Consider the following 12692-nt stretch of genomic DNA (forward strand, 5'->3'; position numbering starts at 1 on the left):
AGAGGAGGAAACCAGGCTAAGAAGAAAGCTGTTAGGACTTGGAATGAAAGGGACTGACAAGATTAGAAAGTGTTTTCTCCTGAGGCCAGTCCTTTCTCAGGAGAGGCTGTTAGGGAGGGGCTGGCCATTTGTTGGAAGGCTGAGGATAGACCAAAGTTCAGGCACCTGGGGGAAAGATGGAATCTTAACCGATGTTTGAACAAAACAAGCATTTTGTTCTGATTGATTTGTAGAGACTAGAAGTTCAGTCAATCATTTATGAGGCTAAGAATGGGAATTTGATCTAGTCTGTCCCATCTTGTCATACATAAACAAGAAGGGCATCTATGAGTCTTACCTGTGTAAAAAAGGGCTCAACACTGTCACACATGAGAGACTGGGCATATAGGAATGATACTACATAGTGCTAACAGGTGGATATATGGGGAAATGGACACTCTCTTACAGTGCGGCAGCTCTATAAATTGACACAGCCTTTCTGCAAACTTTTAAATGCAATGTACTAACTCTTCAGCCCATCAACAACACCTTTAGAAATCTATACTGAGGAAATGCCTGGACAAGTGTGCTGAAATGACATATCACAATATGATTTTAAGTGTCAAGCATTTGGGAACAAAATAAATATCTGTCAATGGAATTCCCTAAGGATATTTGCACACAGACAACAGTGTAGCTTTAATAAAGACAATGGAAAGGCAGACCATCATGTAGTGATTAAGAGTATGCTCTTTGGAATCAGGCTGCCTGGGTTCAAACCCCAGCTCTAGCACTCACAGATGTGAAATCTTGGGCAACTCACTTACCTTCTCTGTGCCTCAGTTTTTTTACCTGTCAAATGGTACAAACTTCCAACTATAAAATAAAGTCCTAGAAATGTAATGTACAATATGGTGACTATAATTAAAAATAGTGTAATGTATATTTGGAAGTTCCTAAGAGAACAGACCTTAAAAGTTCCCATCACAGTAAAATAATTGTAGCTATTCAATAAGTGTGGTGATGGTTGCTAACTAAACTTATTCTAGTTTATTTAGCAACCAATAAAGCTTATTCACATTCTCACAGTATGTGAGGTACTACATACTTATACTACTTATATCAAATCATTATGTTTCACACTTAAAAACTAATGAAATGGTATATGTCAGTTATACCATTATACAATTACATTTCAATTTAAAAAATCTCATGTTAATTAGAATGGAAGATTATTAAAGACTGCTAAAGAAAAAGTGTACATGTTAAAAACATTGAAGAAATTCTTATAACAGTTACTCAGTTAGTTTACAGTTTAGGAAATAATCCAGCTGAGCCATGGCTTTGAATATTCCTAGTTATGACCTTCAATGGGTATTCTCAAAACTTTCTAAAACATTTCCCCTCCAAGTTCTTTTTTCCTTGTTGAAGTCATTGATATAATTTCGATGCCTCGTTTTTTCATAAGCCACTGAATTAAAGAAGTAGAGAAAGGGACTAAAAAGCTGTCTTCAAATAGTTACAGAAAGAGTTAAAGACAAAGACACAGGTTTGTTGAAATTCTAGTTTTGCCACCTATTTTCCCTAAATTTGCATAAGTTACTCAAAGTTTGTGTACTTCTATTTTCACATGTCAAGTAGAAATCATATTACCTCATACAGTTGTTTTAATGATTAAATGAATTAACAATGTAAAGCATTTGTGAGAGCACCTAGCACAGGGTATGTACTCTGTACATGTTAGTTTTTGCTACTGTAGGAGTCACGGCCAGGATTAAAGCAGTGTGCATAGATGTTGACCTTGCTTCAGGAAAGACCTCGGGAGGAGGGGGGTTTTGTGATGCTGGGGTGTGAAAGAGGAAGAGATACTGAAATGTGCAGTGGGGACGGGGAATCACTTCTCTCTCTGTTTGCTTCATCTTTTCCTTTGTTTATCTACCATTTGCCTTTTGCTCTCCGTTCATCTCATCTCCCCTCATCTCACGTTATCTCATTTTATTTTCCATTTGGACCTTTCTTGGGATTCACTGAAGTGCCATGATCAATGATCAGATTAAACAAAAATGCATTATAGATTTCTATTTGATAGATTATTATGAATTAATAATGAAATACAATGAGCCATTAGGACCTTGGGCTTCCCTGGTGGCTCAGTCGTAAAGAATCTGCCTGCAATGCACAAGATGCATGCAAGAGGTGCAGATTCAATCCCTGGATCAGGAAGATCCCCTGGAGAAGGAAATGGCAACTCACTCCAGTATTCTTGCCCTGGAAGCCCCATGGACAGAAGAGCCTGGGGGGCTACAGTCCAAGGGGTCACAAAAGAGTAGGACACAACTTAATGAAAAACAGTTAGGACCTTGGTTTAGTTGAAAGAATAGCCAACTGTTCTTCCTAAGGCATCTGGATCACATACATAAATAGGATCATAAAACACTGGGTAGGAGGTATTTGGAGACAGTGAATAACGTCTTGGGGTCACTGTACTTATCAGAAACACCGTTACTAGTGTAAACTGTAAGCACACTGTCAAGTAAAAGTGAAAAGTGCCAGAAACAGCTAAACATGTATGCAAAACCACATGTGTAAATTGACATGTATAATCTGTCTTTTGCTTATAACAAATTGAAACCCAGAGAGTTTGAAGATGGGTTCAGGGTATGACAAATTAGGAACTTGAATACAATCTGTCCTTACTCACTTCAGAGTCTCTGACGGGAGAACATTCTACAATAAAAACATCAGCCTGGCTCTCCCAAGGACCTCCCTTCACCCCCTCCTTGTTCCCCGGAATGCTCCTCCTCCCTCTCTCCTGAGTTCTTATCTCAGAGCTCTGTAATTGTTTACTTGGCCTCTCCCAAACCAGACCATGAGCAGGTTAGGGGTTGTGACTTTTATCTGCATTCTTAGCACCAAACATGGATGCCTGGCTCTAGAAAGTGCTTAGCAAGTGTGAGTGGAAAGAATGGACCTGATTTTTCCGATTGAGTTGAGAGCATTTTCCTTTCTACTAGGGCTACTTCCCCTGGGGCAGTGTTTCTCAAGATATGTTCTGTGGAATGCCGGAATCATTTGTGGTGCATGACTTAAAAAAGCACATTTCACCACAGTCCTAGAACTTCTGGGTGCAAGGCCTGAAATCTTAAGCACCGCATGTGATTTTGAACATGAAGACAAGTTCAAAAATCTTTCTTTGACTTGTTTATATGGAGAAGTAGCTTGGAAGGGAGAAAGTGGGTAGTCTCTAGCTGTCATGCTTTCAAAGTGTTTGTCATTCAGTTGCTGTATTGTGTCTGATTCTTTGCAGCACCATGGACTGCAGTCAGCCAGGTTCCTCTGTCCCTGGAATTCTCCAGGCAAGAATACTGGGATGGGTTGCCATTCCCTTCTCCAGGGGATCTTCCCAACCCAGGGATCAAATCTGGGTCTCCTGCACTGCAGGTTCATTCTTTACCATCTGAGTCACCACAGAGACTCTTTTCAAAGTGTTTGGTGTGGAGCTTATTTTGGGGAGGGGTTTGGGTGGTGACGTTTTTGAACACACACTTACTTTTCTGGGCTTTAACTTAATCGTTTGGTCAGCCCAGTATTGCCTAGCGTGACCACTAAGGGGCAGCAGAGTACAGGGAAAAATGAAAGTGTCAAAGAAGGGAGACATTATTACCCTTGAAATAGATCAGTAAGAAAGACCTGCCAAGAAATAATGAGTTAAGATGCCTCAATCCCTTATACTTTTACTATTTAAGGGATTTAGATTTCAAGCATCATAATTTATACTTTTGTTAAATAAACAATTTCTCGATAATGTGGCAGAAGATGGAAACATGGAAGTGTGAAATGGTCATTTTATTGGGTAAACTGGCTTATGAGTACATGCATGCACCTACCTTGGGAATTCGAGGGGTAACTATGAGATCTCTTCTAAGGAGGAGACTTAGATTTATGCCAGTAAGCCAGAGCTTAAATAAGTATAAACTTGAGAAATAAAAGTAAAAATGAATTGATTTAAAACTCATGGACTAGTAAGGCCCGAAAATGCCACAGACATATATACACACATACCACACACATACATTTATAATTCACAGATTAGCAAAGCTTATTAACTACAGAGTATAGACATATAGATAAAAGATACACATATACACAAGTGTGTTCACCCAGCTTTTTTTAAGAGCCTGCACTTTCAACAGAGGCCAAATCTATGGTATGAGATACGTGTGCTGTGGGTGCTCATTCGCTCAGTCCAACTCTTTGTGGTCCCATGAACTGAATCATGCCAGGCTCCTCTGTCCATGGAGTTTTCCAGGGAAGAATACTGGAGTGGGTTGCCATTTCCTTCTCGAGGGAGTCTTCCACACCCAGGGATCGAACCCACATCTCCTGTGTCTCCTGCACTGGCAGGCAGATTCTTTACCACTGAGCCACCTGGAAAGTCGATGGTATGATGGCAATAAAGTAAGTAAGCAATCTAGTCTCTAGTTCAATTAAGATTCAGGTTCAAGGTTGTAACTTTTCATGGTTAAATGAAGTTAAAAATAGTTACTATTGTTTGGTGCTCTTCATGGGGTTCTCAAGGTAGTAATTAAAGTCTATGTCCCAACCACGAATGCAGAAGAAGCTGAAGTTGAATGGTTCTATGAAGACCTACAAGACCTTCTGGAACTAATCCCCCCAGCCCCCCCCCCCAAAAAAAAAAAGAAAAGATGTCCTTTTCATCATAGGCGACTAGAATGCGGGAGTATGAAGTCAAGAGATACTTGGAGTAACAGGCAAGTTTGGCCTTGGAGTACAAAATGAAGCACAGCAAAGGATAACAGAGTTTTTTCAGGAGAATGCACTGGTCATAGCAAACACCCTCTTTCAACAACATAAGAGATGACTCTACACATGGACATCACCAGATGGTCAATACCGAAATCAGATTGATTATATCCTTTACAGCTGAAGATGGAGAAGCTCTATATAGTCAGCAAAAGCAAGACCAGGAGCTGACTGTGGCTCAGATCATGAACTCCTTATTGCCAAATTCAGACTGAAATTGAAGAAAGTAGGGAAAACCACTATGCCATTCAGGTATGACATAAATCTAATACCTTATGATTATACAGTGGAAGTGATAAATAGATTCAAAGGATTAGATCTGATGGAGTGCTTGACAAACTGTGCCTGGAGGTTCATAACACTGTACAGGACACGGTGATCAAAACCATCCCTAAGAAGAAAGGCAAAAAACGGCAAAATGGCTGTCTGAGGAGGCCTTACAAATAGTTGAGAAAGGAAGAGAAGCGAAAGGCAAAGGGGAAAAGGAAAGATATATCCATCTGAATGCAAAGTTCCGAAGAATAGCAGGGAGAGATAAGAAAGCCTTCTAAAGTGATCAATGCAAAGAAATAGAGGAAAACAATAGAATGGGAAAGACTAGAGATCTCTTCAAGAATATTAGAGATACCAAGGGAACATTTCATGCAAAGATGGGCACAATAAAGGACAGAAACAGTATGGACCTAACAGAAGCAGAAGATATTAAAAAGAGATGGCAAGAACACATGGAAGAACTATACAAAAAAGATCTTCATAACCCAGATAACCATGACGGTGTGATCACTCACCTAGAGCCAGACATCCTGGAGTGTGAGGTAAAGTGGGCCTTAGGAAGCATCACTATGAACAAGGGTAGCAGAGGTGATGAAATTCCAGCTGAGCTATTTCAAATCCTAAAAGATGATGCTGTGCAAGTGCTGCACTCAATAGGCCAGCAAATTTGGAAAACTCAGCAGTGGTCACAGGACTAGAAAAGGTCAGTTTTCATTCCAATCCCCAAAAAAGGCAATGTTAAAGAATTCTCAAACTACTGCACAGTTGCACACATCTCACACCCTAGCAAAGTAATGCCCAAAATTCTCCAAGCTAGGCTTCAACAGTTCATGACCCGTGAACTTCCAGATGTTCAAGCTGGATTTCTAAAAGGCGGAGGAACCAGAGATCAAATCGCCAACATCCATTGGATAATAGAAAAAGAAACAGAATTCAAGAAAAACATCTACTTCTACTTCATTGAGTATGCTGAAGCGTTTGTATGTGTGGATCACAACAAACTGTGGAAAATTCTTTAAGAGATGGGAATGCCAGACCACCTGACCTGCCTCATGAGAAATCTGCATGTAGGTCAAGAAGCAACAGTTAGAACCAGACATGGAACAACGGACTGGTTCCAAATTGAGAAAGGAGTACATCAAGGCTGTATATTGTCACCCTGCTTATTTAACTTATATCCAGAGTACATCCTGCAAAATGCTGGACTGGATGAAGCATGAGCTGGAATCAAGATTGCTGGGAGAAATATCAATAACCTCAGATATGCAGATGACACCATCCTTATGGCAGAAAGCAAAGAGGAACTAAAGAGCCTCGATGAGAGTGAAAGAGGAGAGTGAAAAACTGGTTTAAACTCAACATTCAAAAAACGAAGATCATGGCATCTAGTCCCATCAATCATGGCATATAGATGGGGAGACAATGGAAGCAGGGACAGACTGTATTTTCTTGGGCTCCTAAATCACTGCAGATGGTGACTGCAGCTATGAAATTAAAAGACGCTTGCTACTTGGAAGAAAAACTATGACCAACCTAGATAGCATATTAAAAAAGCAGAGACATTATGGACATACCCATCTAGTTAAGGCTATGGTTTTTCCAGTAGTCATGTATGGACATGAAAGTTGGACCATAAAGAAGGCTGAGCGCCGAAGAGTTGATGCTTTTGAACTGTGGTGTTGGAGAAGACTCTTGAGAGTCCCTTGGACTGCAAGGAGATCCAACCAGTCCATCCTAAGGGAAATCAGTCCTGAATCTTCATTGGAAGGACTGATGCTGAAGCTGAAGCACCAAAACTTTGGCCATCTGATGCAAAGAACTAACTCATTGGAAAAGACCCTGGGAAAGATTGAAGGCAGGAGGAGTAGGGGACGACAAAGGATGAGATGGCTGGATGGCATCACCAACTCAACGGATATGAGTTTGAGCAAGCTCTGGGAGTTGGTGATGGACAGGGAAGCTTGGCATGCTGCAGTCCACGGGGTTGGAAAGAGTTGGGCATGACTGAGAGAATGAACTGAACTAAATTGTTTGGTGACTTCTGTAAAGTGTCTGAAGACTGTATTCTTTAGTATAGAAACAATCAAATAAAAACAAACACTGGGAGAAACAAACTTTGTATCTCCTTGAATTTTGGATGCCTTTGAATGAATCCATTTCCACTAGAGAGGTAGCTAATCTAACCACCTCCCCACCCTAGCCCAGACCATTCCAGGTGTTACATAGGCCTCTGTTTTTTTAAGGATGAAAGGTGAAGGGCTAGGTGAGTTATTTCTTAGTTTAATCAATCTTACTGATTTTAGACTGAAAGAGATGGGCATACCAGACCACCCGACCTGCCTCTTGAGAAACCTGTATGCAGGTTAGGTAGCAACAGTTAGAACTGGACATGGAACAACAGACTGGTTCCAAATCAGGAAAGGAGTGCGTCAAGGCTGTATATTGTCACCTTGCTTATTTAACTTATATGCAGAGCACATCATGAGAAATGCTGGGCTGGAGGAAGCACAAGCTGAAATCAAGATTGCTGGGAGAAATATCAATAACCTCAGATATGCAGATGACACCACCCTTACAGCAGAAAGTGAAGAGGAACTAAAGAGCCTTTTGATGAAAGTGAAAGAGGAAAATGAAAAAGTTGGCTTAAAGCTCAACATTCAGAAAACTAAGATCATGGCATCCAGTCCCATCAGTTCATAGCAAATAGATGGGGAAATAGTGGAAACAGTGGCTGACTTTATTTTGGGGGGCTCCAAAATCTCTGCAGATGGTGAATGCAGCCATGAAATTAAAAGACGCTTATTCCTTGGAAGGAAAGTTATGAGCAACCTAGACAGCCTATTAAAAAGCAGAGTACTTTGCCAACAAAGGTCTGTCTAGTCAAGGCTATGGTTTTTCCAGTGGTCATGTATGGATTTAAGAGTTGGACTATAAAGAAAGCTGAGAGCAGAAGAATTGATGCTTTTGAACTGTGGTGTTGGAGAAGACTCTTAAGAGTCCCTTGGACTCCAAGGAGATCCAACCAGTCCATTCTAAAGGAGATCAGTCCTGGCTGTTCATTGGAAGGACTGATGCTGAAGCTGAAACTCCAATACTTTGGCCACCTGATGTGAAGAGCTGACGCATTTGAAAAGACACTGATGCTGGGAGGGATTGAGGGCAGGAGGAGAAAGGGACGACAGAGGATGAGATGGTTGGATGGCATCACCAACTTGATGGACATGGGTTTGGGTGGACTCCGGAAGTTGGTGATGGACAGGGAGGCCTGGTGTGCTGTACTTCATGGGGTCCCAAAGAGTCGGACACAACTGAGCGACTGAACTGAACTGAACTGAAAACTGGTTGTTAGCTAGAAAAATACTTATACACTGATTATATATTAGTATCAATTTGGGAAGAATAGTTTTGCAAATCATCTCAAGCAGTCCAAACCACGGAGGAATACAAAAAAACCAAAAAACCAAAAAACCCCACAAATTTGAAAATATAAGCAGTGGAGGAAATACACTCTCCAAATAAGTTTAGCAAGTTATTATGAGTAAATATTTCCTTAGTCTTTACACTCTATACTATAGGGATTTTTGAGGCTATAATTTGAAGGAGACGTAATTTACTTCTTCCTTCTTGAAAAAATGAAGTACAGTTTATCCTTACTGGTGGACTACTCAGGGGAGATGACTTAGTGGATAAAATCCAGCTTTTGGTAGCCTAATTAGCTCTCAGCTCAGGAGGTTATAGACAAGGTTTCAAAAGGTAAAGTAACACACAAAAAGGGACTTTCTAACCATTAGCTAATTACATTATATAAAATGTATCATTGGACTAAGAATGCTGACTGTATTTTAATGACTCTCTGCAACAAATTCCCAATCTAAATATATCAAAAACTTGGGAATAGTTTTTGAAAAGACCAAGAGGTTAGAGTTCATATTCTCCCCCAAATGGGAGAAAAGTTACTAACTTTCATTTATTTTAACCAGAAATTTTTTCTTCCAGAAGCTTTTAAAACTGCCATCTCTTTCTTGTTTTAAATTGCTGAAATAGGGAATTGGAGAACCCTAAACTCTTTCAAAGAAGGCAATGGTGAACAATTTCTCCCAAGCTGAAGCTGTGGAACTCTGCTACCAGAACATCAACGGGTCCTGCGTTAAGACCCCTTACACACCAGGTCCTCGGGCAATTCTATATGCAGTCCTCGGTTTGGGGGCTGTGCTGGCCGTGTTTGGAAACTTACTGGTCATTATTGTTATTCTTCACTTCAAACAGCTGCACACTCCCACTAACTTTCTGATCGCATCTCTGGCCTGTGCAGACTTCTTGGTGGGAGTGACTGTGATGCCCTTCAGCACAGTGAGGTCAGTGGAGAGCTGCTGGTACTTTGGGGACAGCTACTGTAAATTTCATACTTGTTTCGATACTTCCTTCTGTTTTGCTTCTTTATTTCATTTATGCTGTATCTCGATCGATAGATATATTGCTGTTACTGACCCTCTGGCCTATCCTACCAAGTTTACGGTCTCTGTTTCAGGAATATGCATTGTTCTCTCTTGGTTCTTTTCTGTCACATACAGTTTTTCTATCTTTTACACGGGGGCCAATGAGGAAGGGATTGAGGACCTCGTAGTTGCTCTCACTTGTGTAGGAGGCTGCCAGGCTCCATTGAATCAAAATTGGGTTCTACTCTGTTTTCTCCTATTCTTTATACCCACTGTTGTTATGGTGTTTATATATGGTAAGATATTTTTGGTGGCTAAATATCAGGCCAGGAAGATAGAAAGTACAGCCAGCCAAGCTCAGTGCTCCTCAGAGAGTTACAAGGAAAGAGTAGCAAAGAGAGAGAGAAAAGCGGCTAAAACACTAGGTATTGCAGTGGCAGCTTTTCTGGTCTCTTGGCTTCCATATGTTATTGATGCTGTGATCGATGCTTATATGAATTTTATAACTCCTCCTTATGTTTATGAGATTTTAGTGTGGTGTGTTTATTATAATTCGGCTATGAATCCCTTGATTTATGCTTTTTTTTATCCATGGTTTCGGAAGGCAATAAAGCTTATCATAAGTGGCCAAGTCTTAAGAGTTGATTCATCCACAATTAATATATTTTCTGAGGAAGCAGACATAGATTAACAAGATTGCTTCAGGAACTTAAAAACTAACATGGGAGTAAGGTCAAGGGCAAAATTAAGTACTTGGATCTAGAGAGGCAAGTGTAATCATTTGCCAGCCAGAAGGATATTAATGTTTAAAAGTTAGTTGTTCCAAAATTTTGTTGTGTTCATGTGTAGAATATTGGCATTTATTTTAGAATTTAGTGTTAAATGAGTAATGTTGTCTCTCATTTCATATTCTTTTATGCTTTTCTGATTCTCTACTTTTTCCTCTGAAATTTCTCATTGTTTCTTCAAATAATTTGAACTTTGTAGATTCTTTTATACTTGTTACCAATGTTAAGTTGTCCAAAATATATAGATGCTGAAAAAAATCCTACCTAACTTGAAGTTAGATTTGGGGGAACAAAAAAATCTTTTTTAAAGTATATTTTATTTGAAAGTTAATGTAAGATTACAAACTCTTGAAACTTGTTAATCTAAAAAGGACTTTGGAAAAAGGGAAAAAGCAAAAGGTGCAATGGAAATTTTCTAGTGAATTAAAGATTTAATTTTTGTTTTCTAAATCCTGGTCATACTTTCTCTCCATTTTATGGACACTGGGTTCACAGAAAACATGTACAGTAATTACGTGATTACAGAACATTTTACTATTGGAGAACATAATTTATTATAGTCAAATGAGCATGTAGACAAAAAGATGGTACTGCTTTTTTAACAATCTGGATAAGATGTGATGTGCTTAGTCACTCAGTCATGTCTGACTCTTTGCTACCCTATGGCTCGCCAGGCTCCTCTGTCTGAGGGGATTCTCCAGGCAAGAATATTGGAGTGGGTTGCCATGCCCTTCTCCAGGGGATCTTCCCAACCTGGGGACTCAACCCAGGTCTCCCACATTGCAGGCAGATTCTTTACTGTTTGAGCCACCAAATGCTAATTCAAATGAACATTCTGTTCCACTTTTGAGTTCATTCTTTGCATTAGAGACTGTATTTGGAGATATACATTACCTGAATTATAATAACAGCTGAATTACCCAAATATAAACAAGGACTATTTCAAAATAGCAAGTACCCAAGTTGGTACTATAGACTCTAGGAAGATTTTTAGTTTTCTCTGATAACATTTCTTATTCATATGAATTTTAATTCATTTTAATTAAACATGTATGTCAAGTGTTTAAGATGGAGAAAAATTTGAAAAAACCAAGAATAGGGTGATTTGTCTTTTTAAATCTTTGAATCACAGCCTTAAATTTTTATTTAGATAACTCATTTTCACAGACTATTCTATAACAAACTTGTTTTATGAGATGAAAAGAAGAGATAACTAGAGTTACATAAACTTTGTATGTTATATGTTTTATAAAAAAAAACTTTGTGAAATACAAAGGTTAAGCTGCTGCTGCTAAGTCGCTTCAGTCGTGTCCGACTCTGTGCGACCCCAGAGACGGCAGCCCACCAGGCTCCCCTGTCCCTGGGATTCTCCAGGCAAAACACTGGAGTGGCTCGCCATTTCCTTCTCCAAGGTTAAGCTAGTTCACATTTATGCATTAATATCTTTCAAATAGAGCTGACAGTATTTAGGAGAAAAAAAAAATAAAGATAAAAGAGGATGAAGGGAATACGGAGTCTTCATGGCAGAACACCTATGTGGTTCAGACATGACATCACCAAACAGGTCTACTGGTCACCTTTCAAATGATCATTATTAAGGTCCCTCTCACTCTCTCCAGAGAAGAGCTCAAAGCTGTGTCCCTTCAATAGTGAATCAATAATGTTGTCTTCATAGAAATGTGTGTTAATTGCAAGTGTAAACTGACAGTGACATTCATATATAATAAGGAAAATAATCTGGGGGACTTAAATAATATATATAAACATACTGTTGTGTTCACTTGCACTTTGTAGAGTGTAATCATTGGATGAACTGATTGTAGAAATAAATACTGTCCAGTGATGTTTTTAAGCTCTTATTCACATTTATGAATGAAGAATACACTTCAAATGTAGTCTTTATTGTTTATTTTTCTACTGTCCTAGAAGTTCTTCATAAAAGTCTTTTGATTGAAAAAAACACAACACTTGGTTATTTACCACCAAACTATCTCAGTGATGACCTCAGCACCACTCCTTTCTTCTACATCTAATTTATTTATACAAGTAATAGATTAACTTCTTGGCTAGCTGCATACAAAATTGCTGCAGAGCCTTGGATGTATTTGGAACAAGACACCCTGAAGATGGAAGTAGGCTGTTATTGCAAAGATGTAATTAATCCACTTAGGCTCAGGTTGTAGATTTCATAAATACTATATCTCTCACATATATGTACTATTATTAAAGTGCATGTTTATTTTATTAATAAAATATGCATTTATGTAAAAGCATTATTGAATTCATAATTTTGTCCAACATGTATTTTTCTTAATGGGTTGATACTAAAAGTAAAGTGCTACTTCTAAAAAATTGTATATTAAAAAAATATTGAAATGGAGTGTTCATAAAT

General features: G+C 39.0%; 1 protein-coding gene across 1 annotated transcript; it reads left to right on the top strand.

Moving 5' to 3' along the window:
• The first annotated feature begins 9156 nt into the window (after positions 1-9156).
• TAAR9 (trace amine associated receptor 9) lies at positions 9157-10203 on the top strand. The gene has a single exon (XM_005904401.2). The coding sequence runs from the start codon at positions 9157-9159 to the stop codon at positions 10201-10203; it is 1047 nt and encodes a 348-aa protein (XP_005904463.2).
• The last annotated feature ends 2489 nt before the right edge of the window (positions 10204-12692 follow it).

Source organism: Bos mutus, chromosome 9 (genome assembly GCF_027580195.1).
Source record: "Bos mutus isolate GX-2022 chromosome 9, NWIPB_WYAK_1.1, whole genome shotgun sequence".
Taxonomy (NCBI): Eukaryota; Metazoa; Chordata; class Mammalia; order Artiodactyla; family Bovidae; genus Bos; species Bos mutus.

Coding starts and splice junctions, on each gene's coding strand:
- TAAR9 (XM_005904401.2), top strand. CDS start 9,157: ATGGTGAACAATTTCTCCCAAGCTGAAGCTGTGGAACTCTGCTACCAG.